Below are 26,488 nucleotides of genomic sequence, written 5' to 3' on the forward strand. Positions count from 1 at the left end.
CCCTCTCTAAAAATAAACAAAATCTAAAAAAAAGAATAAAACTTTATTCGGTGCAAAATAGCTCAATTGTGATACAGCATGGCTGTAACAAAAAACACAGCTTGAGGGGGACCCTGGGGTGAGGCCCCTCTCTGGCTAGACAGTTCTGCTCTGCTCCAGCAAGACATCTTCACATTTTAGCTCCAACCAGGAAAACGCATTCTTGGCTGGAAAGGGAGCTCTGAGTCAGAGGGAAGCTGATTCATAGACATAAATTCCTGTCCCTGGTTCCTAAGTGCTCCGTTCTCATGCAAATAAGGACTCCAAATCCCCACAGTTTGATTGGTCTAAAAGGCACTGTCCTAACTGATCAGAATGGTCCCACTTTGACTGGCCTGGGAAGCTGATAGGGGATATAGCTGCACAGCTGTGATCAGATGGAGAAAGTGTCAGTCCTATTGGTTGAAATAGGACTCCAGGAACTCCTTTATAACGGCTGGCTGAGATGGCAGAAACACAGTGCAGGCTTCTCCCGGAGGTGAAGTTTGTGTGAGAGGCCCGTGTAGAAAAAGCTGCCAGGCTGTTTTTATTTTAGTTTATTTTGAGCCCAGTTAAGTCACCAGGGGTCCTTCTCAGTAGGTACCTTCTTTTCAGGGTCTACAAACACTTTGCATTATCAGCAAGAAGACAATCTTCCCCAGAGAGGATTTTACTCAAGTTATTGAAATATTGCTCTTATCATTAGCTATACTCATGGCCTCAACAACTTATGCCACTTCTCTTGCTGTCCCTGCCTCCCTACTTCACCTCTATGGCTGACTGCCAGTTCCTACTCTTTTTTTTCTGCCCCGTCTTCCATTAAGTCTTTTTTATCCAAAACATATCGACTTGAAATGGAAACTTTTATAGCTTTCTCTTTTAGTTTCAGCTTGTGTTCACTCAGGCCTGCTATGTAACCAGTACTTATTTACACTGTGTTTTCCCTCCCTAATTAAAAGGAACTGAGTTACTGCCTCTGTGGTCACTGGGTAGTGAGGTTATTTTGGGCCATGAGGGCTGGGGGCAGGGTTAGGCTGGGGAGGTAGCCGAAGTCAGTTTCATGTCTGAAGCAAATCTTTGGTTTTCAAGTGTCGTAATCATTGAACTCCAATTCTCATTAGGAATAGAATTAATATGTATACCCAAAGTATCATCTGGTTGTTAATTATTTGAAATAACTCTAAGAAAAAATCAATGATTTAGAAGGGACAGGATTTCTTTTCGCCCTTGGCTCCACATTTTAAAAATTAAATTGTCTGCATTTTGAATTAAGCAAAAAGGTTGAGAAAGGCCACATTTTCTCCTTTGTTTCTCAAAAACAAACCAATTTTTCAGTCTGTAAATTTCAGATATTATATATAGTCCTGAAATCATCATGTTATAACTGAAAACACTTCTGCCAGATTAAGGGTAGAGAGGAGAGGAAAAAAAAACAACTATGATTATCAGAAAGCAGAAATACTTATCTGAAATAACAGATAACCTTGGGAAGATATAAGCTATGAGTTTTAACACCATAGGACTTTGGATATAAGGAAGGAGAGTGTGCATGGCTAACACACAAGGTTAAGGAAAGCATTTATCAATTCAGAGTAGCAAATTGACTGCTCACAGAGCACAGAGGTCTATCAGAGCGATTTAATTTAATGAAATTACTCAAGATGCCCCCTTTCTTAAAGCATCTAGGAATCAGATGGAGGAAGATGGGTCAACATCATCTTTATCAAATCTTTGCAAAGGGTATGCTGATAGGAAAGCTTTGCATGGTGAATGGAAGAGATATCACGGAAGTGAATAACTGATTCTTATAATACTTAGATCTTGAATTAAGTTAGGGCTTGATCCACTTCCAGCCAGTGGACTGTACAATAATTTTTTGGTTCTTCTATCATTTTTTTCTTGCATTCCTCTAGATTTCACATATTCTTGTTTTACAGGTTACTGTTTTTCCTTTGGAATAAGCAATGGAATAAGCAAAGGGAGACTAAAAGGGAATTAATAAATGTTAAAATAGCTTGGTTTAAGGTTTTGGTGTTTAACTTCAGGACATTTTCACAGAACATAGTGTTTTTTAAATTAGGGTTAAAATGAAACTTTTCACTAGGATAATGCAGAGAAGGACATTCTTTCAGGAAAAAGAAAAAACCCTAAGCTTGCCTCTACCAGGCATCTTCTCTCAGGCACTGAGATGTCAACCATCCAACAAACAGGGATGGGCAGAAAGAGACTTCAAAAGACACAAATATATGATAGCTAATTTTAGCAAGTCTGGCAATGAGATCTTTCCATTCTCCCCTCTTCTTTGTGATGTATGTAGGAGTGAGTAGTTGTAATAGTGATTCTGGCTGTTGTCTAAACAAGTTCTGACACAAGGCCTCAGTGTTACATATCACGTACATCCCACAGTCATAGCTGTTTTGTTGAGCAGGGGCTTTCTCTTCCACAAAGGCCAGTTTGTCCCCTTTTCTGCCTAAGAAAGCCTCCAATTTCTCAGCTACCTGCTTTGCATGGACTGAGTTGCTCCTGCTATGGGAATCATAATGAAAAAAGCTATTTTTATCTTGGAGATAAACCAGCAAACTCCAGTGGGTTCCCCCAGCAGCTTCGTTGGAATTATCATTGATGGCTAAAAATACAACTTGCTTATGCGGGAGACCCAGGGGTTCAAGGAACATGGCGATCTCTGCTGGGTTGCTAGTGCACTGATGAACTGGGTGACTTCAGGACTGATGAAGCAGACTCTGTCAGAGCAGTCATGAAACTGACTGTTGGCAAAGTACTCGAAGGCAAATCCAATAATATGGTCATTGAGCCAGCTTGGAGGATCTAATAGTGAGACATCTGATTGCCGCAGTAGACTGTCCATGTAACTCAAGACTACAGGGTCCATCGTGTACTGACCAGGACTGCTCAGAAATTCCAGAAGCTGAAAGAGAGGCAGAAGACAACATTACTGTTGAATATGATACCTGGCTATCAAATGGGGATGATATGTAATACCTACCCTCATGGGGTTTTGGTAAGATTAAATATAATTGTAAACTGTTTGACAACAATGCTTGGCTAAGAGTAACCTTTTAGGAAACTAGGATAAGTGCTTTATGTTAACAATTAGGTAGAATAAAAACTTTGGAAATTTTCCATGCTGAAACAGTGAGCATGGATTTTTAATTTTCTTTTTAAGTATAGAGACTGGTTAAATTACAACTAATGTTTCACCAAACTCCGTGGCATTAACCATATATTTGGCCCTTTAATGAATATGCATAAAAATGGCAAATTACTTTTATATTAATGATGAATTTTCAAAGAGTCTAAAAAATGTTACTAATTACCAAGGGAAATAGTTTCCATTTCAACATTAATTTCAAGAGATAAGATAAATATTGCTTCCTCATTCCATAATGTAAAGTGACAGTGATTAGAGTTGTAGTTAAAAGGAACTGTAATTTCAAGAAGAGAAAAATCATGAGAGTAACAGAAATGCAATTAATTCCTGATTCTGCCCAGCCAAGTGCATGAGTGATATATCTTTGCCCATTTCCCATCTTTAACCTCAAGGGGTAAGACAATGCCTGTGTAATGCTTATAATGGAAGTTACAGCTTCTTTTGCTGTTGATAGACACTGTGGCACAGGAGTCAGCAGACCTGGATTTAGCCCTGTTTCTACCACTGATTTGCTGGTATCATTTAAGCCAGTCTTTTAAGTGATTTGTCTTTGTTTTTGTTATCTGTAAAAGGGCATCTGTCTGCTTTGCATGTTTCAGAGTGTTTGTAGAAAAGGCCAAATAATTTTGTTTGAAGATATTAAAAGAACACAAAATGTTGTTCAAATAATATTTATGTTATTGTTTTTATCAGTAAGATGATCAGACAATTTGGATAGAGCTCCAAACTAATAAAAGCAAATGAAGTTTAGAAACAAATATGTATTCATACAAGGGTGGGCAAAGTAGGTTTATAGTTGTTTACAGTAGGTTTATTGTTAATTATTATATTATATATTTCCATATGAACAAATGTAAACCTACTTTTGCCCACCCTGTGTTATCTTGTTCAAACAAAAGCATGATTTAGAGTAAGTGCAAGACAAGTCATATGATAAGATCAATATGCTCATGATCACCTGAGGTAAGGTGCTAACAAAGACAGTAAGTCTGGTAGGTGATAAGATAACAATATTTGAGCCTAACAGAAAGCTCATTGCTGTGCATTGATTTGGCAGCATAACAATATTTCTAAAAATCACAAAGCAATAAATTGTCACATGCAGATTGAGACTACAGAGCAATGCATATTGCTATAAAATAATACTGCTGTGAAAGACTGAGTTAAAATTATGACATCAATTAATCAACTTTGGCTATTAGGTCAGTTATTTTACCACTTGCTTACACTATTAAAACAATAAAATTCTGTGGCACAACCATTTTCATGTAACCAAAACCCTACAAATACCTATATAAAAATAAACATACAGTAAATAAGGTAAATGAACTAAGAAGGACCAAAGAGGGTTTTATGTGCACACAGTATGTCATAATGTGAAGTACTTCAGAAGCAATACAAGGTTGTTTATGAGTGTGTATCTGTCTATAAACTGAGATGGCATGAACTACGATTTTCTCAAGAAGAAAGAATAATTTCAACAGAGATGTAACCTGGAGCCAGGAACAAAGTTAATGAGGCACGGAGCCCATTTTGTGATTGGTGGGCCACGAATTTGGCTCTATGGTGTTTGGCAGTGAACCAGAGAGCATTAAGTTAAATATTCACAGTGACCATAGGGTAAAAACAAAGCAATTGCTCAGGAGAGCTAAAAGCTTTAGGTCAGTTTTCTCTCAAGAAATTTTCATAGAAGACATGGTGTATTATAATGAATAATGTCCTCCAATATCCTTGTAATAGATGAAATTGTTTCAGAGGATTGTTTTTTCTAATGATCCTTAATACTAGCATGATGGCAAATGAGCAAAGAGCAATCTGTATGGACAGCAGCTGCTCAGCTTGCTGCTGATTGACTTAAGAGTACTTGAACATGAAAAGGGAATGACTGCATGTGTACCAAGCAAGGCTCCCTCAGTCACTCTCCTATGCCATCAATGGACACTGTGTAGTGGCAGTGCCAGGTTGTACTGCCTAGCGAATACCAAGACCTCTTCTCTGTGTTGCCAGCTGAAATTAGATCCACGTCTTAACAGCCAACCCAACCAGGGATAGGAGCCTACAAGGAGAAGAATGCCTGAATAGAGAGGCACCTTATTTTGGAGGGAGTATCCAGAGTCAGAGTCATGATTTTCTTCAAGAAATCGTTGTTGTATTTTACCCTGTTAATTTTGAAAACATCAACACACAGACAATGGTTCGATCAAGGACCTAACTCTATTCCATACTGTATGGCTGCAATAGTTTAACCCCAACAATTCTAAAGCAAACAGGACTATACTAGCCTTTGGAAAACCACCCTTGGCCAAGAAAAAGTACTCTAAACTTCACAAGTGAAGACCTGAATTTTAGACTCAGTTCTGCTACTCATACAGTTCTGTGTGATCATAAACTATTTAATTTCTTTAAACCTCAGTTTCCTCTTCTGAAAAGTGAGACTATGAATACAATACATAGGTTAGTTGTCAATGTAAAATGAAGAAACACAGGTAAGTAAAATAAAAAAAATGTATTATTTCCAGATATCTATTGTGCCATCAGGAAATTCCTATCACAATAACTGATAACTGTAATGAATTTAATTTAATGCATGGTTACTGAATGTTTCCTTTGTGCCTAGGGGCTGGAAAATCAGAATGAGATTGAAATAGTAATAGGTCCTACCTTTATGAGTTTAAGCTTATTATGAACACATAATTGATATATATGTACCTCTTTTAGTCTATAAACACCTCCTGTGTACCTAATATTAGGTATTGTGGGAAACACAAAGATGTATAAGGTGGCTTACACACAATGAGGAGAAGAAACCCTGAAGGCACAAATAAAACATATGGGAATCCATAAGGAGCAATCATTCCTGGCAAAGAGGGTGAAAGGGAAGGAGAGCTCAGATCAGGAAAGACTTCAAGGAGAAAGTGGCATAAAAGTGGGCTCCTGAAAGGCAGGTATGGTTAGATGCATGAAGATTGGCATTAAGAAGGCAGAGATGCATGGAAAGCGTCTTTAACTGTGTAGTACGGTCTGTCTAGAATAAAGTGTGGGTATGAGTGAAGGCGGGGGTTAAAGGAAGATTACTAGAAGCTAAGTGGTGATAGACTGAATTCTAGGTGAATTTGGAATTTATACTGGAGGAAAAGGTAAGCCATGAATGACTAGGCCAGTGCTTTAGAAGATTAATGATTTAGCTACAACAAATAGGATTAAGTGTTTGGGAGAGAAGAAATTGGAGGTAGAGATCAATTAGATTTTTATTAAAAGTAAAAATAGGAAGGCATGACCTAAATCTGGGGAAATGGTAGTAGGAATGGAGAAACAAGGAAGAAAAGATATTGTAGACAGAGAATCAATAAGCAATCAGGGAAAGGCAGACCGGGTAGGAGAAAAAAATTAAGAAATGATCATTCTAAGGGTTCTAGTTGTGGTGACTGAGAGGACGATGATCTCATCCCACACCCTCTCCCCCCAAAGAAGGCAAACACACCAGACCCCTTTTGAAAATAATTGATTTTTAGAGGAAGAGGGTAAGGAGAAGAGGGAGAAGGAGAGAAATAAAAACATTGTTGTGAGAAACATCACTGGTTGCCTCCCAGAGGCTCCCAACCATGGATCGAACCTGGCACCTTTTGCTACACAGGACAATTCTCCAAACAACCTAGCCACTCCACCAGGGCGATGATCTCATTGTTAATGAGGGAGGGAAAAGGAGATGGAAGATCTAGCAAAAGAACTGAGAATCGACCATCTAGAACCATCCCAGGGATACTTCCTTTCTATAAAGTGAGCACCGTGCTTGGAATATCTGAGGTAGAATAAATGTTTTCCCAGAGTGAAATGTTTTAAAAAGGGAATCAGAAAATAGAGTAAAAAAGAGAAATAAGCCCATTAAGATTTTTATATTGTCTGTAACACTCCATTTTTGTTTCTTTTTGTCTGTTCCCTCCATTGATTAATAGTAAGCTCCTTCTGAATTAAAAGACCTGTGTACTTGGTTTTGGTAGATGGTAAGGAATATTGGGAGAGTGAACTGGGGGGGCAATGACTCCTGAGTTCTATTTGTAAAATCCTACAAGATACATTAGAGTTCTGTGTTTTGGGGCAGGGAGGCTTTGGATCCAGGCTCTAAACTTTGCCACTTGCTATCTATATGACCTTGAGCAAGTTATTCATCCTCTTTCTGGGCCTTGTTCTCCCCATCTGTAAAATGAGGTAGTAATAAAACCTTCCTCACAGGATTAAGTGAACTAAAAAATGAGGGAAAACAGTCTGCACAATGTCTAGTATGTACCAGGCTCTCAAAAAAAAAGTTAGTTTCCTTCTTGTTCCCTATATTTGGGGTAATATAGATCTTAAAAATTCCTTGAAAATAAAGCTTTTTTTTGTTTGTTTCCATAAAGCCACAAAGTCATATCAAGGATAGACCTGGCCAGCGCACAACTCCATGCCCTTGTGCTTTACCGCTGGCGTAAAAAGAGGGAATGCTAAACTGCAGAGAAAATGGTTCTCTCCACTTCAGAGTTAAGCAGTGACATTAAAGTATTGTCAGTGTGCACAACCCTGCGATTCCTGGGCTTAATTTATACCTTCCTACTTCTGTTGTGAAATGAAACCAATATTAAATCCATACTGTAGAACACTTCCTAAACAAAAGTTTAACAAGAGACTTTTTTCATATTAATCTTAAAATCTTTAAAATGCATAATACTTGAATATTTGTATAAAAACAGCAGAACTAAATAAGAAGTGATAAAAACTAACTTAAAGGGAAAACTTATAATTCCATACGAGCTGCTGTGATTTCCTGCTGTTTCAGCAGGAAAAAAACTAGGTTGGGAGTTGGAAAACTTGATATTGGCTCAGATCTCAATTTACCTGTTGTTTGACTCTGGATAAGTCATTAAACTTCTGGGTTTCTGGTTTATCACCTGGGGTTTGGAGCAGATGAATAGTGACTGCAGCTGAGGGTACACATCAGCATCATATACGGAATTTTAGAGAGCATATATGATCTATTTCTGGGGTAGGGTCTGGGTACCTGTATTTTAACATGTTTCCAAGTGATCTGCCAAATTTCAAAGTTTGTCATCCTCTTTAACAAATCTTAAAAATAATCCTAGTTTTCTTGTCCCAAGGCTCAATAAAACTATAGCCCACCAGACTAAATCTGACCCACTGCCCCTTTTTGTAAATGAAGCTCTACTGGAAACAAAGTCATGCTTATTCTTTCACATATTGGCCACGGCTTGCTTTGAGCTACAAGAACTGTTTAAACTTGCAAAATGTAAAATATTTACTGTTGGGCCTCTTAAAGAAAAACTGTGCTAATCCCTTACTATAGACCACTCACATGTAATCTATTGTAAACTTCTAGGTTGAATTGATTTTAAGATTTTAAAGGTCTAATAAAGCATTGGGGCTATTTATCAAATATCTTAAAGACATTTTTCAGGTAGAATAACTCATCTTTAACTAGAGGTGTTACTGTTGGCTATTTAAATCTGGATTTTGATGAGAAAATGTTTAAAAATACTAATTACAGAGGGTATAAATAATAATTGTCTAGTTTATAGATGTATAACTAAATATTTATAAGATCAAAAATATACATGAGGCCCTGGCTGGTGTAGCTCAGTGGATTGAGTGCCAGCCTGCGAACCAAAGGTTCGATTCCCAGTCAGGACACATGCCTGAGTTTTGGGTCAGGTCCCCAGTAGGGGATGCTCAAGAGGCAACCACATATTGCTATTTCTCTCCCTCTCTTCCTCCTTCTCTTTGCACCTCTCTAAAATAAATAAAATCTTAATATATACATGAGGAATATTAATTAACAAGTATTTCATAAGGTGTCAATGTAAGAAACGTCCAAACCTGTAGAGAATTTTTACGAGTTTGTTTGAGCCAAACTGACAATTGCCAGGAACCAAAATCTCAAGGGATTGAGAAAATGCTCTGGAGAACGGCAATTTTGCATCTTATTTTTATACATTAAAACCAAAGGAGAAGACTTTAGAGTTACAGGAAATCCACTGGTGATTAGGGAGGTGAGAGAAAGCAAAGCAGGGTGGGGGATCTCTGGGAATGGATAAAAAGTAAATGATAGACACATACTTCTTTTATATTGGTGCCAATAGGACAGTTAACAGAAGTAACAGGATGAGATAATAACATGAGGGATTTTGTGGTCTCTGCTCTAGTGCAGCGACTGTGCCCCCAGAGGTCTGGAAAAAGAAAATTACCCCTGATTTTCCAAGGTGTGTTGTTATAGATGCAAGAAGACAACAGGCTCAGATAAGGTAAAGACAGACCTTTGTAAGGCCCACTATGCAGGCCTCCTTTGAGATTGTCAGGTTCAGTAAGTGTCACTTTTTCATCCACAAGGTATGAAGCAAGTCTCATAGTTTCTGAAAAGATGTTTTGTTAAATGAAGTAGTGATCCGGTAGTAAGTTTGTATGTTTGACCTTAGAGCATAATCGGAAGGAAGCAGCCAATGAATGCATAAATAAGTGGAACTAATCAATGTTTCTTTCTCTCTCTCCCCCACCACTGCCAAATCAATCACTAATTTTTTAAAAAGATTTTATTCATTTTATTTTACACAGAGGGGAAAGGATGGAGAAGAGATGGGAGAGAAATAATGTGTGGGTTGCCGTCTCGTGTGCCCCATCATGGGGACCTTGTCCACAACCCAGGCATGTGCCCTGACTGGGAATTGAAACCTGTGACCCTTTGGTTTGCAGGCCAGCGCTCAGTCCACTGAACCACACCAGCCAGGGCTCAATAAATAAAATTTTTAAAAAAGAAAAAAAGTTATGGTGAAAATGAAAAATGTGTCTTTTTATGGATAAAACTTAACAGATTTTTTAGCCAACCTAATAGAAAATAATTTGAAGCTGTAATAAAATGTCTTATACCTTATTAGAAGCATGTTGCTTAAAAATGTAGGTATGTTTGCCAATCTAATGAATGATAATTGCCTACTTTTTGGTTGTCCTAATACAGAGTTGGAGTTTGATTCTTTTCCACTGTTTTTAAGGAGAACACAGATTTCCTTTGCCTTATATTTTTCTCCCTACCTGATCCCACCAGAATTTGGCAAATTCTAATGGGTGAGTCACAGCAATATATGTGTTTGCATGAATTCAATAAAATTTGTTCTTTTATAATAGGACACCTAAACCCATCTTCCAATTGTGGTTTTATTAACCAAGACTGTGACTGAAATGACATGTCTGAGAGACATGCCTGGACTCTGGATGTCACCATAAGCTTTAATGAATTAAGAGTGACCACTGAAAGCTGATAAAGCCCTTGGAGAAATAGCCATGGTACCTTGATTATTCATGCAGTTGATGGCACTTTTTCCAGTAAGAAACAAACTGCTTCCTGAGACATGACAAGAAAGAAACCTGAAGACATTTTTGGGGACCTCAAGAACCTGAGGATTTATCCAAACCTGTAGGCTTTGTAGGCAAAGTTTGATGGCAACTACAAGGCTCGCTTCTTGCCCTGAGGGGCTAATTAAGGTCCAATCTGAAGACTCCTTATGAGATTCCAGCAAAGCATATTTACAAGAACCTATATGATTGTTATCTTGTTGTGTTTATGCAAATAATCAGGCCAAATTAAAACTGGACTTATTGCAGTAAATAAATTGGTTTTAATTTGCTCTTTATAAAAGTGAGGGTGATCTGAGGGGAATGAAATTGTGCTTCCCTAGAATTTGTAATACAGTTGTGGATATTAGCCTCTAGTTAATTGTCTTCAAAGTGCTGGGTTTTCCTGAACTGGAATCTGAATTCTCCTAGTTTCTTCAAATCTCCAAACTTTCATTTTTCTCCCATCCTTTGACTTAGAATCATTAAGAATTAAAACTTTTTCCCCCCTAAGTTTTATGCCATACAGAATTTACTTGAGCAACTGATGTCATCACCAGAGATGTTCAAACTGCAGACAAGGAGGATCAGACTGTCACTGCTTGCTTTCAACCCAGTAAATGCCTTAATCTGGAAGTCTCCTTGACTGACAGTCTTACAGACGGAGAAACTGGTCTGTGATTTGCTGTGTTCATTAACCTTTGTTTTTGTTTCTTCTGTTTTCATAGGCGTACCCCTTATTAAATACTTGATTGCTTGTTTACACAGTATAGGCCTCACTTCGGAAGCCAATCTGCATTGCTCCCTCCTGAAATGAGACTCAGTGTTTTGGCTAAACTGACTTCTTGTCAGGACTACACTGATAAGTTGATAAAGCAGGGAGTGGTCTATTGGTTTTAATCCTGGAATATAAAATATTATTATTTAAAAGGCGGGACTGAAGGGACCAAAGTTCTGCCACATTGAAACTGCTTTGGGGATATAGATTTTAAATTGTCTATTGGGAACTTCTGGCCAAGATGGAGGCATAGGTAGATACACCATGCCTCCTTGCACAACCAAATGAAGGACAACAAGTTTAGAAACAAAAAACAACCAGAACTACCAGAAAATTGAACTCTATGGAAGTCTGACAACCAAGGAGTTGCAAGGAGGCAGCTGGAGGAGTGGTTGGTCCTACATTTGTGTGCCGATAGACTGGGAAGAACAACTGGGGAGTGAGACAGACCACACAACCCAGGGTCCCAGCATGGGAAAGAAAGCCTCAAAACCTCTGACTGAAAGAACCTACAGGCAATGAGGCAGCAGTGGGAGAAATTCCCAGCCTCACAGGAGAGTCCCCTGAAGAAACCCAGAGGGTGCTGGAATGTCACAAACCCACCCACCCAGGAATCAGCGCCAAAAGGGCCCAATTCGCTTATGGGTAGCAGAAGAGTGACTGAAACCTAGCTGAGAGCTGAGCAAACAGCTGCTCCTCCTTGGACCCTTCCCCTACATACAGTGCCACCATGCAGCCAAGTGGGTTGCCCCACCCTGGCAAATACTTAAGGCTCCGTCCCTTACAATGTAACAGGTGTGCTGACACAAAAAAGTGGCCGAAATGAAAGAACAGATTAAAGCTCCAGAAAAAATACAATGAAGTGATGAAGAGATAGCCAATCTATCAGATGGAGAGTTCAAAACAATGGTAATCAGGATGCTTACAGAAATGTTTAAGTATGGTCACAAAATAGAGGAAAAAGTGCAGTCTATGAAAAGTGAATACAGGAAATGTACAGGGAACACACAGTTGAGCCGAGAAGGAAAGTGGAACTCCAATCAAACGGTTTGGACCAGAAGGAAGAAATAACATTCAACCAGACCAGAATGAAGAAACAAGAATTCAAAAAAATGAGGAGAGGCTTAGGAACTTCAGGACACCTTGTAAACATTCCAACATCCAAATCATGGAGGGCGGGGGGGCAGCCAGAAGAGGTAGAGTGAAAAATTGAAAACTTATTTTGAAAACAATGAAGGAGAACTTCCCTAATGTGGCAAAGGATAGACTTCCCGGAAGTCCCAGAAGCTCAGAGAGTCCCAAAGAAATTGGACCCAAGGAAGCACACATCAAGGCACATCATAGTTACATTACCCAAGATTAAAGATAAGGAGAATCTAAAAAGCAGCAAGAGGAAAAGGAGAGGTAACCTACAAAGGAATGCCTGTAAGATCAGTCAGCTGATTTCTTTCAAAAGAAGAACCTTTGAGGTAAAAGGGGCTGGAAAGAAATATTCCAACTCATGAAAGGCAAGTATGTACACCCAAGATGACTATCCAGCAAAGTTCTATTAGAATGGAAAAGGCAGATAAAGTGCTTCTAGATAAGGTCAAGTTAAAGGATTTGCATCATCACCAAGCCCTTATTATATGAAACATTAAAGGGACTATCGAAGAAAAAGAAGATGATTCAAAAGTGATGGAACAGTAAAATGACAATAAACTCACAACTATTAACAACTAAACCTGAAAAAACAAAACAAAACGAACTAAGCAACAACTAGAACGGAATCACAAATGGATATCACATATAGGTTATCAGCAGGGAGTGTGGAGCTGGGAGGAATGGTGGAAAAGGTACAGGGAACAAGAAACATAAATGATAGGTAGAAAAAAGGACAGGGGAAGGTGAAGAATAGTATTGGAAATGTAGAAGCCAAAGAAACGTTATATGTATGACCCATGGACATGAACCAAGAGGGGGAATGCTGGCAGAAGGGATTTTCAGAGTAGATAGGAATAAAGAGGAGAAAAAAAATGGTAAAACTGTAATAGCATAATTAATAAAATATATTAAAAAATAAATTGTCTTTTGGGAAACAAATGACTCAGAGGAATCTCTGACCCTCTTTCCTTACCCACAGATTCAGACAGAAAGGAGAGCATTCAGAAAGATATCAGAATGTTCCCCTTAGCCTAATTGAATGAAGTATGGTAAACAAAAGGGCTTTATACAGGTGTGATACACATTTGTTCATGGATGCCCACCCCCCCAACTTAATTTTGAATACTATAAAGTTGGTCTCTCCCTCTATTACCTGGTTCTTACCTTTCATCAGACCTTTACTTGCTATAATTCTCTTTCTCCATTGTGGACTACGCCTTTTTAACCTTGTCAAATCTGTCACCTCTAGGACACAATAAGGATGCCAACTTGGTCCAACAGTGCCATTCTCTAGACATCATTCATGCTGCCTTCCAAGGACAACAGCAGACTGCCCCAGACTTTACAGAACCCTCTCCCTTGTGGTAGGTTCCCCTTCACTTTTCTCCTTTCTTCCTTTGGTTAGATAGCAATAATCTCAGGGCCTGGGTGTAGATAAGACTACAGCCTTTGACAGGAGAAAAAAGTTACAGAAAATGAGAACTCCATCATTTACCCTTATAAGATTACAAGGGCTCAGGATTCTTACTGGGGAAAATGTTAACATAGGTAGCCAGCTAGTTATTTAATCAGAGAAGAGAGCAAATGGATTCAAACATTAAGTCTAATACACTAGGAAGTTGCACCATTCACAGACTCCTCAAGGAACCACTGCATCTTTGGCCAAAGGACTTAATTCCCAAGCAATCCCTGAGTGAGCAGAAGAAAATCAGCCTTCTAATCTCCCCAGGAGACAACTGCCAGTAGCAGGATTACTGGAGGTGGGTGGGGGAGGGAATAAACAGTAAAGGGAAATTCATCTGCTGGGCGCATGTGCAACAGAAACCATGATGATAGAGGCAAAACTTTGAGGAGTGCATAGTAGGAGCCCAAAATGACAACCTAAAGAGGCAGAGTCTAGCCTGGAACACCTGAAAAAGACCAGATTTGATAGTGGGAGGACCCAGCACAACACTGCAAAGGATTGGGGGAGTGGTTAGTTTGAAAGAAAGAAAGCCGTCTTTTCCCAAACCTAAGGAGATATAAAGTTAACAAAGGCCCATTTTAGTAGCATGGGTTTGTTTGTGCATTTGTTCATTGTTCGTGCAGTCTCTCTCTGAAGCAGCCATGTGGGCTCGCAGTCATGTGGGTCAGCAGCAGAGCAGGTCTAAGCTTGGGCCTGGGTGCAGCAGTGCAGAACTGGCCAGAGCACAGCCAGGAGCAGAGACTATGTGGACTACTAGTGCCCAAGGGTGATGGCATCACAGCTCTGGATCCTGACCCTGCTAATAGGCACTTACGCTCACCAGGCCTAGGACTTCTTCTTGAAGCAAGACAGAACTAAGCCACTTAGTAGTGGATGAGACATGGGCACCTGGGGGCAGTCCTTTGTTTTTGCTCCAATAAATCTCATTGCTACACCTCATCCTGCTATTCGTGGGACCCTGAAATGTTTTTCTTCTGACTCTGTGGAAGAACCCTACCTACTTCCACCAGCAACACCTCCTGAGAGCTGGTATATTACTTCGGCTGGCAACATTTGGAGTGGCTGGTTCTTTCTGTTGGGTAGATTTTAGTTTAAATGCTACTTATCCAGAGATCTCTTGTGACCAGCCAAAATAAGATGCCACCACTTACCTCTGTTTACTATTCTAGTCTCTGGATCCAAAACAGAGGTGGATGGGCAGATACTCAATAATAATTGTAGAATAAATGAATGAGAGTAATGGAGTATGGATATCAACATGATATAAATCAAATTCCACAGGAAAATATTTATATTTACAGAGACTCAAAAGTGTACGGGCCTTTAACTATCCACTTCTAGTTTAGCTTCCTACTTCATGCAGAATTCATTCTGCTCTCAAAATAAAGATGCTAAAGCTTAACTCACAACTAGCCATGTGATACTAGAGCAGAAAAACCCATGCATTATTAGAAATTTTAAATATGATGATGGAGACATTACAAATCAAGGGAGGAAATTATGGATTATTCCATGTTTTCAATGAATACTATGTTCTATAGCAGTGCTGTCCAACAGAACTTTCTGCAATGATGGACGTGTTTTTCAACTGCAACGTTGAAGCAGTAGCCATTAGCCACATGAGACTATTGAGCATGCGGAATGTGGCTAGTTTGACTGAGGAGCTGAATATTTAATTTAATTTGAATTAAACTTAAATTTAAATAGCCATATGTGGCTAGTGCCTACTATTCTGAAAAGCATAGTTCCACAGGATTTCATAGGTATGACTTGAAAGGAATAAAAAGATTACATGGTTAAGTAAGTTAGGGAAATGCTATATCTTAAAACTCCTTATTGGATTTTTTTTTTAACATGCTAATTTTATTTTCTTTTTTTAATATAGTTTATTGATTACACTGTTAGTTGTCCCATTTTCCCTCCTTCACCCTACACACCCCCTCACACCCACATTTCCCCCTTTAGTTCATGTCCGTATGTCATACTTATAAGTTCTTTAGCTTCTACATTTCCCATACTATTCTTACCCTCCCCCTATTTTCTACTTATCATCTATGCTACTTATTCTCTGTATCTTTTCCCCTCTTTCCTCCTCCCACTCCCCTGTTGCTAACCTTCCATGTGATCTCCACTTCTGTGGTCTGTTCCTGTTCTAGTTGTATGCTTAGTTTGTTTTTGTTTTTGATTTACATGTGGTTGCTGTCATTTTACTGTACATGTTTTTTATCTTCTTTTTCTTAGATAAGTCCCTTTAACATTTCATATAATAAGAGCTTGGTCATGATGAACTCCTTTAACTTGACCTTATCTGAGAAGCACTTTATCTGCCCTTCCATTCTAAATGAAAGCTTTGCTGGATAGAGTAATCTTGGATGTAGGTCCTTGCCTTTCATGACTTTGAATACTTCTTTCCAGCCCCTTCTTGCCTGCAAGGTCTCTTTTGAGAAATCAGCTGACAGTCTGGTGGGACCTGCTTTGTAGGTAACTGCCTCCTTATCTCTTGCTGCTTCTAGGATTCTCTCCTTCATTTTAATCTTGGCTAAAGTAATTATGATGTGCCTTGGTGTGTTCCTCCTTGGGTCCAACTTCTTTGGGACTCTCTGAGCTTCCTGGACTTCCTGTAGTCTATTTCCTTTGCCAGAATGGGGAAGTTCTCCTTTATTATTTGTTCAGATAACTTTTCCACTTGTTGTTCTTCCTCTTCTCTTTTTTGGTACCCCTATAATTTGGATGTTGGAACATTTAAAGATGTCCTGGAGGTTGCTAAGCCTCTCCTCATTTTTTGGAATTCTTGTTTGTTTCTTCTTTTTCTGTTTGGTTCTCTTTCTTCCTTCTGGTCCACTCCATTGATTTGAGTCCCAGTTTCCTTCCCATCACTATTGGTTCCCTGTACATTTTCCTTTATTTCACTTAGTGTAGTCTTCATTTTTTTCATCTAATTTGCGAACAAACTCACCAATTCTGTGAGCATCCTGATCACCAGTGCTTTGAACTGTGCATCTGATAGGTTGGCTCTCTCTTGGTCACTTAGTTGTATTTTTTTCTGGAGCTTTGATCTATTCTTTCATTTGGGCCATTTTTTTTTTGTCTTGATTCACCTGTTACGTAGTGAGGGGCAGAGCCTTAGGTGTTCACTAGGGCGGGGAACCGTCCTATGTCACTGCGTTGTAATGCTGTATATGGGGCAGGGGTCTGAGAAGGAACAAGGGCACTTGCTCCGCTCTCTGCTGGATTTCAGTTCCTTCCCCTGCTTCCCCCAAGCAAGCTGGGCCCTTCTGTTGCTAATTCCTGGGTGGGTGGGTTTGTGTACATTCTAGGACTCTGTGGGTCTCTCCAACCAACACTCCAGTGAGGCTGGGAGTCTCTCCTGGGACCTCAACCCCCACAGATGTTTTCAATTGGTGTTTTGAGGCTTTTATTCCCCATGCTGGGACTCTGGGTTGTATGTGGTCTATCTCACTCCCCAGTTTTACCTGCTCGCGAATATGGGACCACTCAGTCCGCCAGCTGCCTTGTGTGCCATGCCCCTCCACAATCCATTGCCTCGCTGGCTCTGCCCGCTGCCGCCTGTGTGCCTGGGGTCTGCCAGCCGCCACTTTGCCGTGAGTCCTCTCTACCTGGCTGCCCGACTCCGCCGCTCATACTTATCTGGATGAATGTTTCTTTTTTAACTCCTTGGTTGTCAGACTTCCATACAGTTTGATTTTCTGTCAGTTCTGGTTGTTTTTTGTTTCTAAATTGTTGTTGTCCTTCTTTTGGTTGTGCGAGGAGGCACAGTGTGTCTACCTATGCCTCCATCTTGGCTGGAAGTCCCCCTTATTGGAGATCCTTAATGCATACAATCATATTAAAAACTGGAAGAAGTTCTGCAATAAAGAAATTTAACTTTTTATGGTCTAATTTTCCCCCCAAACTCATTTGACCATGAAACACTTTTTGCTTTTGTTTTTTTGTAGAATATCCATCAGCACCTTACTGTCTGTGTGAAGTTCGAGATATACTTGCTGTGTCATTTGATGGAAGTGGAGTAACTTGTTAATCATTTGATTTAAAAATAAAAGAAGTCTATCTCATACCTTTTATCAAATTACTATGTTTTACCTATAGTAAAATTTAAATGTAAAAAAATGAAACAATATTATTAAAAGAAAATAAAGCTTAATACACTTATACAACTGACCAATAGACAGATGGAAAGATACTCAACACGTAACTAGGAATCAAAGAAATGCAAGTTAAAGTAAGATTTCGATTTTCACCTATCAAATTAGCAAAGATGAGGAAAACTGATAATAACCAGCATTACTGACAGACTGTGGGAAAATGGGCATTCTCATTGTTGAAAGGAGTGTAAACAAATGGGAGCTTTTGGAAGAGTAATTTTCTATTATATTTTAATTCTTAGGAAATGTGTATATGTAGGTATTACACTTTAAGAATTCATATTAAAAGAAATGTTAAAGATGTGTGCAAAAATTTAACAAGAATGTTCACTACAATATTTATAATAGAAAAACTGAAAATGATCTGGAAGTTCATAAGGGGGCTGGTAAATTTGAAAAATAGGGTTCCTATACAATGGAATATTTTTTAACCATTAAAAATAATGTTGTAGCCCTGGCCAGCGTGGCTCAGTTGGCTGGAGCATCATCTTATAAACTGAAAGGACATTTGCTCCATTCCTGGTAGGGGCACATACCCAGGCTGTGGGTTTAGTTCCCAGTTGGGGTGCTTATGAAAGGCAACAAACTGGGAGGCAACTGATTGATATTTCTCTCCCATTTATGTTTCTCCCTCTCACTTTGGAATCAATTAATATATCCTTGGGTGAGGATTAAAAAAAAACAATGTTGTAGATATAATTTTATTTATTTTATTTTTTAAAATTTTGTTTTAATTGATGTTGAAGTACAATTTTCTATCTTTTACTCCTATCGCAGCCCACAATGTAATTTTATTGACATAGGAAATGCTCATAATATGTTATAAAAAGGTTATACCATAACCTTTGTATAAGGAAAATATACATAAAAATAATCAACGATAGCAATCCAATGTTTAGAGTTTTCTTTAAAAGGATTATTTAAACTTAACTTTTTTGTTCTGTTTTGATACTGTCTGCTTCCTCGCCCTTCTTTTAATAATGAGCACATATCTAATAAATAGGTATTTCTAGTTAGAAAAAAATTAGATATACCACCTCCCACTTTTTTTTTTACAGTTTACCTTCAGTATAATTTTTTATTAGTTTCAGGTGTATGGCATAGTGGTTAGACAATCATATACTTTACAAAGTGTTCCTCCCAGTATTTCCAGTATCCACCTGGTACTACACATAGTTATTGCAATGTTATTAACTATATTTCCTATGCTGTACTTTGCATCCCCATGACTATTTTGTAACTATCAATGTGTATTTTTTAATCCCTTTACCTCTTTAACCCAGTCCCCCAACCCCCTTTTCCCACTGACAAGCACCAGTTCACTCTCTGTGTCTGTTTCAATTTTGTTTGTTCATTTATTTTGTTCTTTGGATTCTGCATATAAGTAAAATCTTATAGTATTTGCCTTTCTCTGACTGACTTATTTCACTTAGCATAATACCTTCTAGATCTGTTTATGCTGTGACAAATGATAAAAATTTTATTCTTGTACTGGAAAATTATAAGATGCTGAAGAAAGAAATTGAAGATACAAATAAATAGAAGCATATACCTTGTTTATGGACAGAAAGAATTAACATCATCAAAATGTCCAAACTACCCAAATCAATCTACACATTCAATGCAATTCCTGTCAAAACACCAATGGCATATTTCACAGAACTAGAATAATCCAAAAATTTATACGGACCCACAAAAGACCTTGAATAGCTCCAGAAATCTTAAGAAAGAAGAATAAAGTTGGAGGTATCATGCTACCTGATATCAAACTATGCTACAAGGCTATAGTAATTAAAACAGCATGGCATAAAAAAACCAACATATCGATCAATAGAACAGAATAATGAGCCTAGAATAATTGATCATGTAGAAACTCTTGTCTACATGATCAATTAAAATCTGACAAAGGAGGCAAAAATATACAATGGGGTAAAGACAGTCTATACAATAAATGGTGTTGGGAAAATTGGACAGAAATAGTCGCCTTCCACTCTTACACTGTCCTAAAATGTCTGTTTCTTCAGTTCATTGGTCTCACTTCTGTTCTAACCTCTCTTCTATAAATCTTCAACACAAAGGTCTAAAAATAATCTGATGTTTACTAAAATTAAATTATGTCCTACTTTTAAGTATGATTTTATCTGCAATTTCACAAAAAGCATCACTTACAATGGAGACCAAATTTGCTTTCATAGCAGCATAAACAGGAACATTTTCAGGAAGTTCAATCCTGTTGTTTGTTTTAATTTTCTCCGATTAAAAATTTCCTTTTAATGTACCCTAAGTCATTCATTCAGTGATTTGTATGAACAGACATGTGAAAATTACCTCAATTTATATTATAAATCCCTTTAAGAGAAGGCAGAGGTTAGATATTACTTATTTTTTTATCTTCAGTGCTTGACAAAATGGAGAAGTTTTAATGAATTTTTTCTAGAAAAAAAATACAGAATTGAAATACATTTCGAAACACTCCTAAAAACATGAAATTGTTATACAGATTTCTTAATTTTGTAAGTTATTTATAAATTTGAACAGTATTCCTTTATCATCAATCTTTTACAAATAGAGGAATTCGGCTCTCAAAGTAAAAAAACTACTTGGTATGATGATGATGCCTGGTAACTCTATTGCCCTAGATTCCATTTTGTCTTGCCTGGGCCTTGAGAGACACACTAGGTAAACTTTTAGGATTTCTTCTAGTCCCAAGACTTCATTTATTGCTCTGTTACTAGGCATAGCTATCAATGGCTAAGGTGTCATTGACCATAAAGACAACTTTATTTTCAGTCTACCAATGCGATTTCAAGGGTTCTATGTATAATCGTGTGACATTTTCTCTTTTTGCCTACTGGAAACTTGGTGTTAACACCAGCCTTTTCTTAAACTGAACTTGTTTGCTTAAAAGTTTCTGAGAAATGATTTCACACAATTGCAAAATTGAAATGACCGGGGTTGTAAAGGCAGTATATGTGGAGGCCATTCAATTTAATGACAGGTCTAAGATAATATTTAATAAAGTTACCAGAATTGTGTTTTAGTATATATAGTAAGAAGTAAAAGCTGACAAGTTGTGGATGAGCTGAAGTTATAAAGTGCCAGATTGCATAAACAATCACTGTATTCAGCATATATTAGCTACAGGCAAACACAGATTTAAAGAATATGAAAAAGCCATCATCTTTTAATATTTTTTTGTCTTGTAGATTTCAAAGCCTGGTATATTACTTTTTCAGATAGTTAAGAGGTAAATTATTACAAAGTCCTAATTAAAGAATTTTAAAAATGTGCTTGGAACACAGTGGGGCTCAATAAATATTTAGTGAATGAATTAAAGAAATAATGAATTTGTTTTACTGTAGTGTGCTGATAGAAAAACAGGGACCCACTTATGATATATAGAATTTTCTATCTTGCAATATTTCTTTAAATGTTAATTAACATGAACACTTGTGAGTTATCTGACCAAGTCTGAATTATACTATACATTAAGTCAGGCTATAAATTTCCAGCAACTACTTATTTTAGCTGCTAAAGTGTCAAGTTGTTGCAATAAGCAGTAGTGAGAAAATTAGAGCCAAATGTCAGAAATCCCCAAGCTATTGTTTTGATGGAATTTAGCCTATCACACTACCCTGAGAGAGTATTTATTAGTTGGCTCTTAGGGAAGGCAGGTCTAAGGTTTTTCAACTTACAGATGTTCAAAGATAATAACTATAACCAGGACAATTTTTAGTATCAGGACTGTGTTCTAGTGCTTTCATAGCAGATGAATGTGTGAAGGGATAGCTACTTAATCGGAAGCAAGAGAGACTTTTAGAGATTTCCTGTAATAAAAATTCTTATAACCCTCATAAATTTCAAGCATTCTGTTTTAGGATAGACCCATTCTTCCCCTTCCCCCACAAAAGGGAACAGATAAATGACCACACCCCTATATTGAACCATAACACTACTCACATGATCTCTAGTAGTAAGATGGACAGAAAGAAAGTATAGGCCAGTAATGCTGAAGAAAGTAGTCTCTCAGAGAGTCTGGTTCAGAAAGTTAAGTAACTTTACATTACTCATATGGTTTAATAATACTTGGATTCCAAATTGAATTTGTTGATTAATGTTTTAAAAAGTGCACAATTTGGGGACTAGCTGGGATTTGGGCAGTACGTTTTATATATATATAATCTGGTATTCATCAGTTTCCAAAGAGATAGGTTATCTGGGCCTTGAGGAATTTCTTTTTTGTTTGCTAGTATTCATCTAGGAGGTTTAAGGGATTGTCAAGGAAAGAAGTCTTGACCTTAACAAGTTAGAAATGTAGGATCTGCAGGTATAGATTAAACTTAATCAAGGAAGCCTTAGCAACATCTGGGAACCGATATATGTACTAAAGCCCCTGCTTATCAGAAGTGCCAACATTGTCATTTTATAACTCAAAAGAATAGAACAGCTTCTTGATCATGTAAAATGTTAACTGACCTTCACACTGGTACACATTCCTGTTGAACAGTATGCTATTCATTTCAATCTATGTTTCTTTAGACTAGCTAGTCACTCAGAGGAAATAAAGTAATTTAGCAGACTCTTGAGATCTCTTTATAATAAAATTTAGCCTCAAAAATCACTTAATTATTTATTTAGCGGTATAGTCTCTTCATACCTATCTTCTGATGATTTAAGCTGTATACACATTACTGCTAGATTAACTTTTCACACAGACATTTAATTACATTAATCTACTCCTGAAATTTTCACACCTATCCATTATCTGCCAAAGCAAGTACAGAGTATAGCTTGGCATTCAATGATTTCCCCCAAAATAGCGCCAACATACTTTTCCCAATTTACTTCCTAGTAGTGCTCCTATCAATACATAGATAGCTACAAGCTCAGTCTTCCAGCAGGCCTAACTGATTAGGCAATTGTGGACCCTAAAGTATTGGAGGAGAAGAAAATAGCCCGTTTCCAACTTCAGCTCTAACAGAGAGGTTGGGAAATGAACACTGCTCTAGTACCTCTCTGAAACAATGATTTGATCTATTACGCTCTTGCTTAAAATCATTAGAGTGAGCTTTTTAAAAAAAATATGTATTTATTTCTAGAGAGGGAAGGGAGGGAGGGAGAAAGAGAGAGAGAAACATCAATGTGCGGTTGCTGGGGGCCATGGCCTGCAACCCAGGCATGTGCCCTGACTGGGAATCGAACCTGTGATGCTTTGGTTTGCAGCCCATGCTTAATCCACTGAGCTACGCCAGCCAGGTAGAATGAGCTTTTTATAAATCTAGGATCCATGGGTCAGGATGTGGCTAGAATTTAAGAGGTCCACGGACTTAGATTGGGAAATGAAATTTTATTCTTATTTTCAATAATCTCTAGCTGCAATTTGGCATTTTCCTCAATAAATATAGGCAATAATCCAGAATATCATTAGTCCTTTTGTCTTCTGTCACCAATAGAAAATAGGATATTTTCATATCATATTAAAGTTATTGCAGGTACCTCAAAATATAATTGATACTCATCATTATTTTGGAATTACACAATTAAACCTGCTGCCAGATGGTATTTATTGCACAAAGGAGGAACATATGTAACCTTATCACGTGCTTGTTTTAATATTTTTGAAATTTTGAAAAAATTGGTTTCATTCATTTCCATGTATTTTATTTTATACATTAAAAACATTCAGAGATAGGGGCCACAGGTCAGGCTGTCAAAGGGTCCATGGCATGAAAGAGGTTATTTTCTTCTTATCTTTGTTATTTATACCTATTAATTAATTATAGTATATAAAGTAAATGTTTCAGCATGGGACTCAAGGCTACACTTTATCATTTTTATCTCTGCCCCACCCCTTTTCACCATACTATGCTCTAGTCACACCATATGACAGTGACTCTCTTATCTGCAGGCTGAAAGACAGGTTTTTGGATTAACCCTAGTTAGTAGACAGTAGCCCTGCACTGGCTTGGGCTTTGCCTTTACATCCTTTCTCTGCCAGTCAAGTGAATTCTTCTTTTAAAGGTTTGTTTTCCCTATTACTATAAAATCCTAGTGGGGCTGTATCTGAAATATCTTTTAAAAATATAAAAAATATGTTTATTGATTTTAGTAGAAGGGAGAGAAAGAGGGAGAAAAACACTGATGTGAGAGAGAAACATCAGTTGGTTGCCCCCCTCCCCCCAAATGTGCTCTGATGGGGAACTGAATTGCAACCTAGGTATGTGCTCTGACCAGGGATCCAACCTGTAACCTTTTGGTTTACAGGAATATGCTCCAACCAATTGAGCCGTACTGGCCAGGGCCTTCACTATCTTTATATCTCATTCCTAACTTTAACAATTGGTGAAATGTAAAATTAGCAAGGCACTGTGTGTAGTTGTCTCCAGGGGAGCCAAGTTAGCCTTTGCACTTCATAAACTGGCTCAGCTCTGACTTTTTTAGGGATAAAAATGAGGATGTTCTTGAGCTCTAAGGCTGGATCCCCAGCTAATACATCCTGAATAGAAGGGAAAGGGAGAGGAAAGTTGTAACCAAGAGGACCTGATTAAAATTAAGCTATGGAACTGTGCTGAAGGGAAAGGCAGGAAGTGCTGCTTCTTCCATTCCTAGAGCAGTTATTCTACACTTTCATTACTATTGAAGCTTCTGACTGTATCCTCAACTCTCTCTCATCAAATGACTCCCATTCTAATGTCACAGGGCCAATTCCATCACTTCCTGTTCTTCCCTACTCCCCATCCTTTCCTTTTCTCTAGCTTAGTGGTTCTCAACCCTCGGCATTAGTCACCTCAGGAGAGAACACTGATGAATGGACCCCCGAATTTGTTTAATTGGTTTTGGGTGGAGTAACAACATTTATTTTATTTTTTATTTTATTTAAAAAATTGATTTAAGAGACAGTGAAACATCAGTTTGCTGTTCCACTTACTCATGCATTCACTGGTTGCTTCCTGGGATCGAATTCACAACCCTGGAGAATGGGGACAATGCTCTAATCCACTGAGTTACTTGGCGAAGGCCTGATTTTATTTTTTAAAGCTTCCTAGGTGATTGTAATACGCTACAAGGCTGAGTTCCATTAGTGTTCTTGATCCTCTAAATTAAGACACCCTCAACTCATGAACTCTCCACTTCCTGGTTTCATGGTACACTAAGTCTCCTATCTTTAAAGAAAATATACTTGCAGCCCATATGCTCAGTCTTCATCCTTTTCACCCTTTACAACGATACTTCCTTAAAGTGTAGGCTGCACCAGTATATCTTCCACGAGCTATTCCTCTTTTTACTGTTCCGGACCAGTACTATCATATGCTTTTGTGCCTGTCACTTTTTCTCCTTTTCTCTTCTATTTCTTTGACCAGCTATTGCTCACTATCTTTCTAACACGTTAGGAGTGGCTCGAACACGTTAAAAGTCGCCCTGGAAAGGGTTTCCTCGTGTCCTTCTACACTATTGATGGCCTCCTTTCTATGAGTATCCTGTGCTTTTTTTTCTATTATAATTTTACTTTACTACCACTGCGGATTCTCTCATCGTCTTCCACATTACACAGCATTTCAGGAAGCTGAGGCTATTTCATTCGTTTCTGACTTTCTGCAATACAAGACATGGAAAATGCTCAGTGAAAACTCGGAAGAATCAATGCAAAAGAGGACTAAGAAATGCAGATCGGGGGCGGGGAGAGGAGGGGAGAAGGGGCGTGTTGTGGAAAGGGGCGGGGACTAAGAAGGGCCGCGCTGAGAACCGTGCGTCAGAATTGGGAAGGGGGCATGGATACCCTAGCTCTGAGTGGGCAGCGAAACGGTTCTCTGTCGGGATACACTGACCTACAAACCGAAGTCCGCAGGGGGACAGTTTCTTACCTGCGTGGTGCCCCACCACCTCCACCAGCCTTCAGGAACCTCTGTATCGGCCGGAAAGCGAGAGCTATGGTCGCAAACCTTGAGTTTTCGATCCCAACCTTGCGACATTACTGCTCAGTAAAGGGAGAATCTAAGGCAGAGCTCCCAGCTCTGCCGTAAGGTGAGGAAAAAAGTTTGGGCGGGGCTCTTGGGGCGGACGGAATGGGGTGTGTCCGCGCAAGCGCATACTCTACTCTCTGGGAGCATCACGTGCAGGCGGGCGGACTCCCGCTGGCGGTAGGGGGCGTGGGAGGTAAGTGCGCGCGCGCCTGCTCCTCTGCCGCCAGAGTCGCGCGGGGCGGGGCCGCGTGCGCGGGGTCGGGGGCGCGCGGGCCGGGAGCAGACTAAGGACCCAGCGACGGTAGATGATAGCTGCTCAGAGTCCAACCGGGACCTTGAGGGTTGGTGGTGTAGGCATCTGCGACACCGGCAGAGGCGGCTGCAGCGGTGGAGGCAGAGGTCCAACGCGTGCTTTCTGGG

The 26,488-nt window shown here is 38.7% G+C and overlaps 1 protein-coding gene across 1 annotated transcript; it reads right to left on the reverse strand.

Annotated features, from left to right (window-relative positions):
• Nucleotides 1-814: 814 nt before the first annotated feature.
• Nucleotides 815-26,255, reverse strand: SENP8 (SUMO peptidase family member, NEDD8 specific). The gene is given in 3 exon segments (XM_036028517.1): nt 815-2,722; nt 2,725-2,944; nt 25,970-26,255. Coding segments are annotated over 3 exon segments (873 nt in total). The 5' UTR covers nt 26,078-26,255; the 3' UTR covers nt 815-2,177.
• Nucleotides 26,256-26,488: the final 233 nt, after the last annotated feature.

Source organism: Phyllostomus discolor, chromosome 1 (genome assembly GCF_004126475.2).
Source record: "Phyllostomus discolor isolate MPI-MPIP mPhyDis1 chromosome 1, mPhyDis1.pri.v3, whole genome shotgun sequence".
Lineage (NCBI taxonomy): Eukaryota > Metazoa > Chordata > Mammalia > Chiroptera > Phyllostomidae > Phyllostomus > Phyllostomus discolor.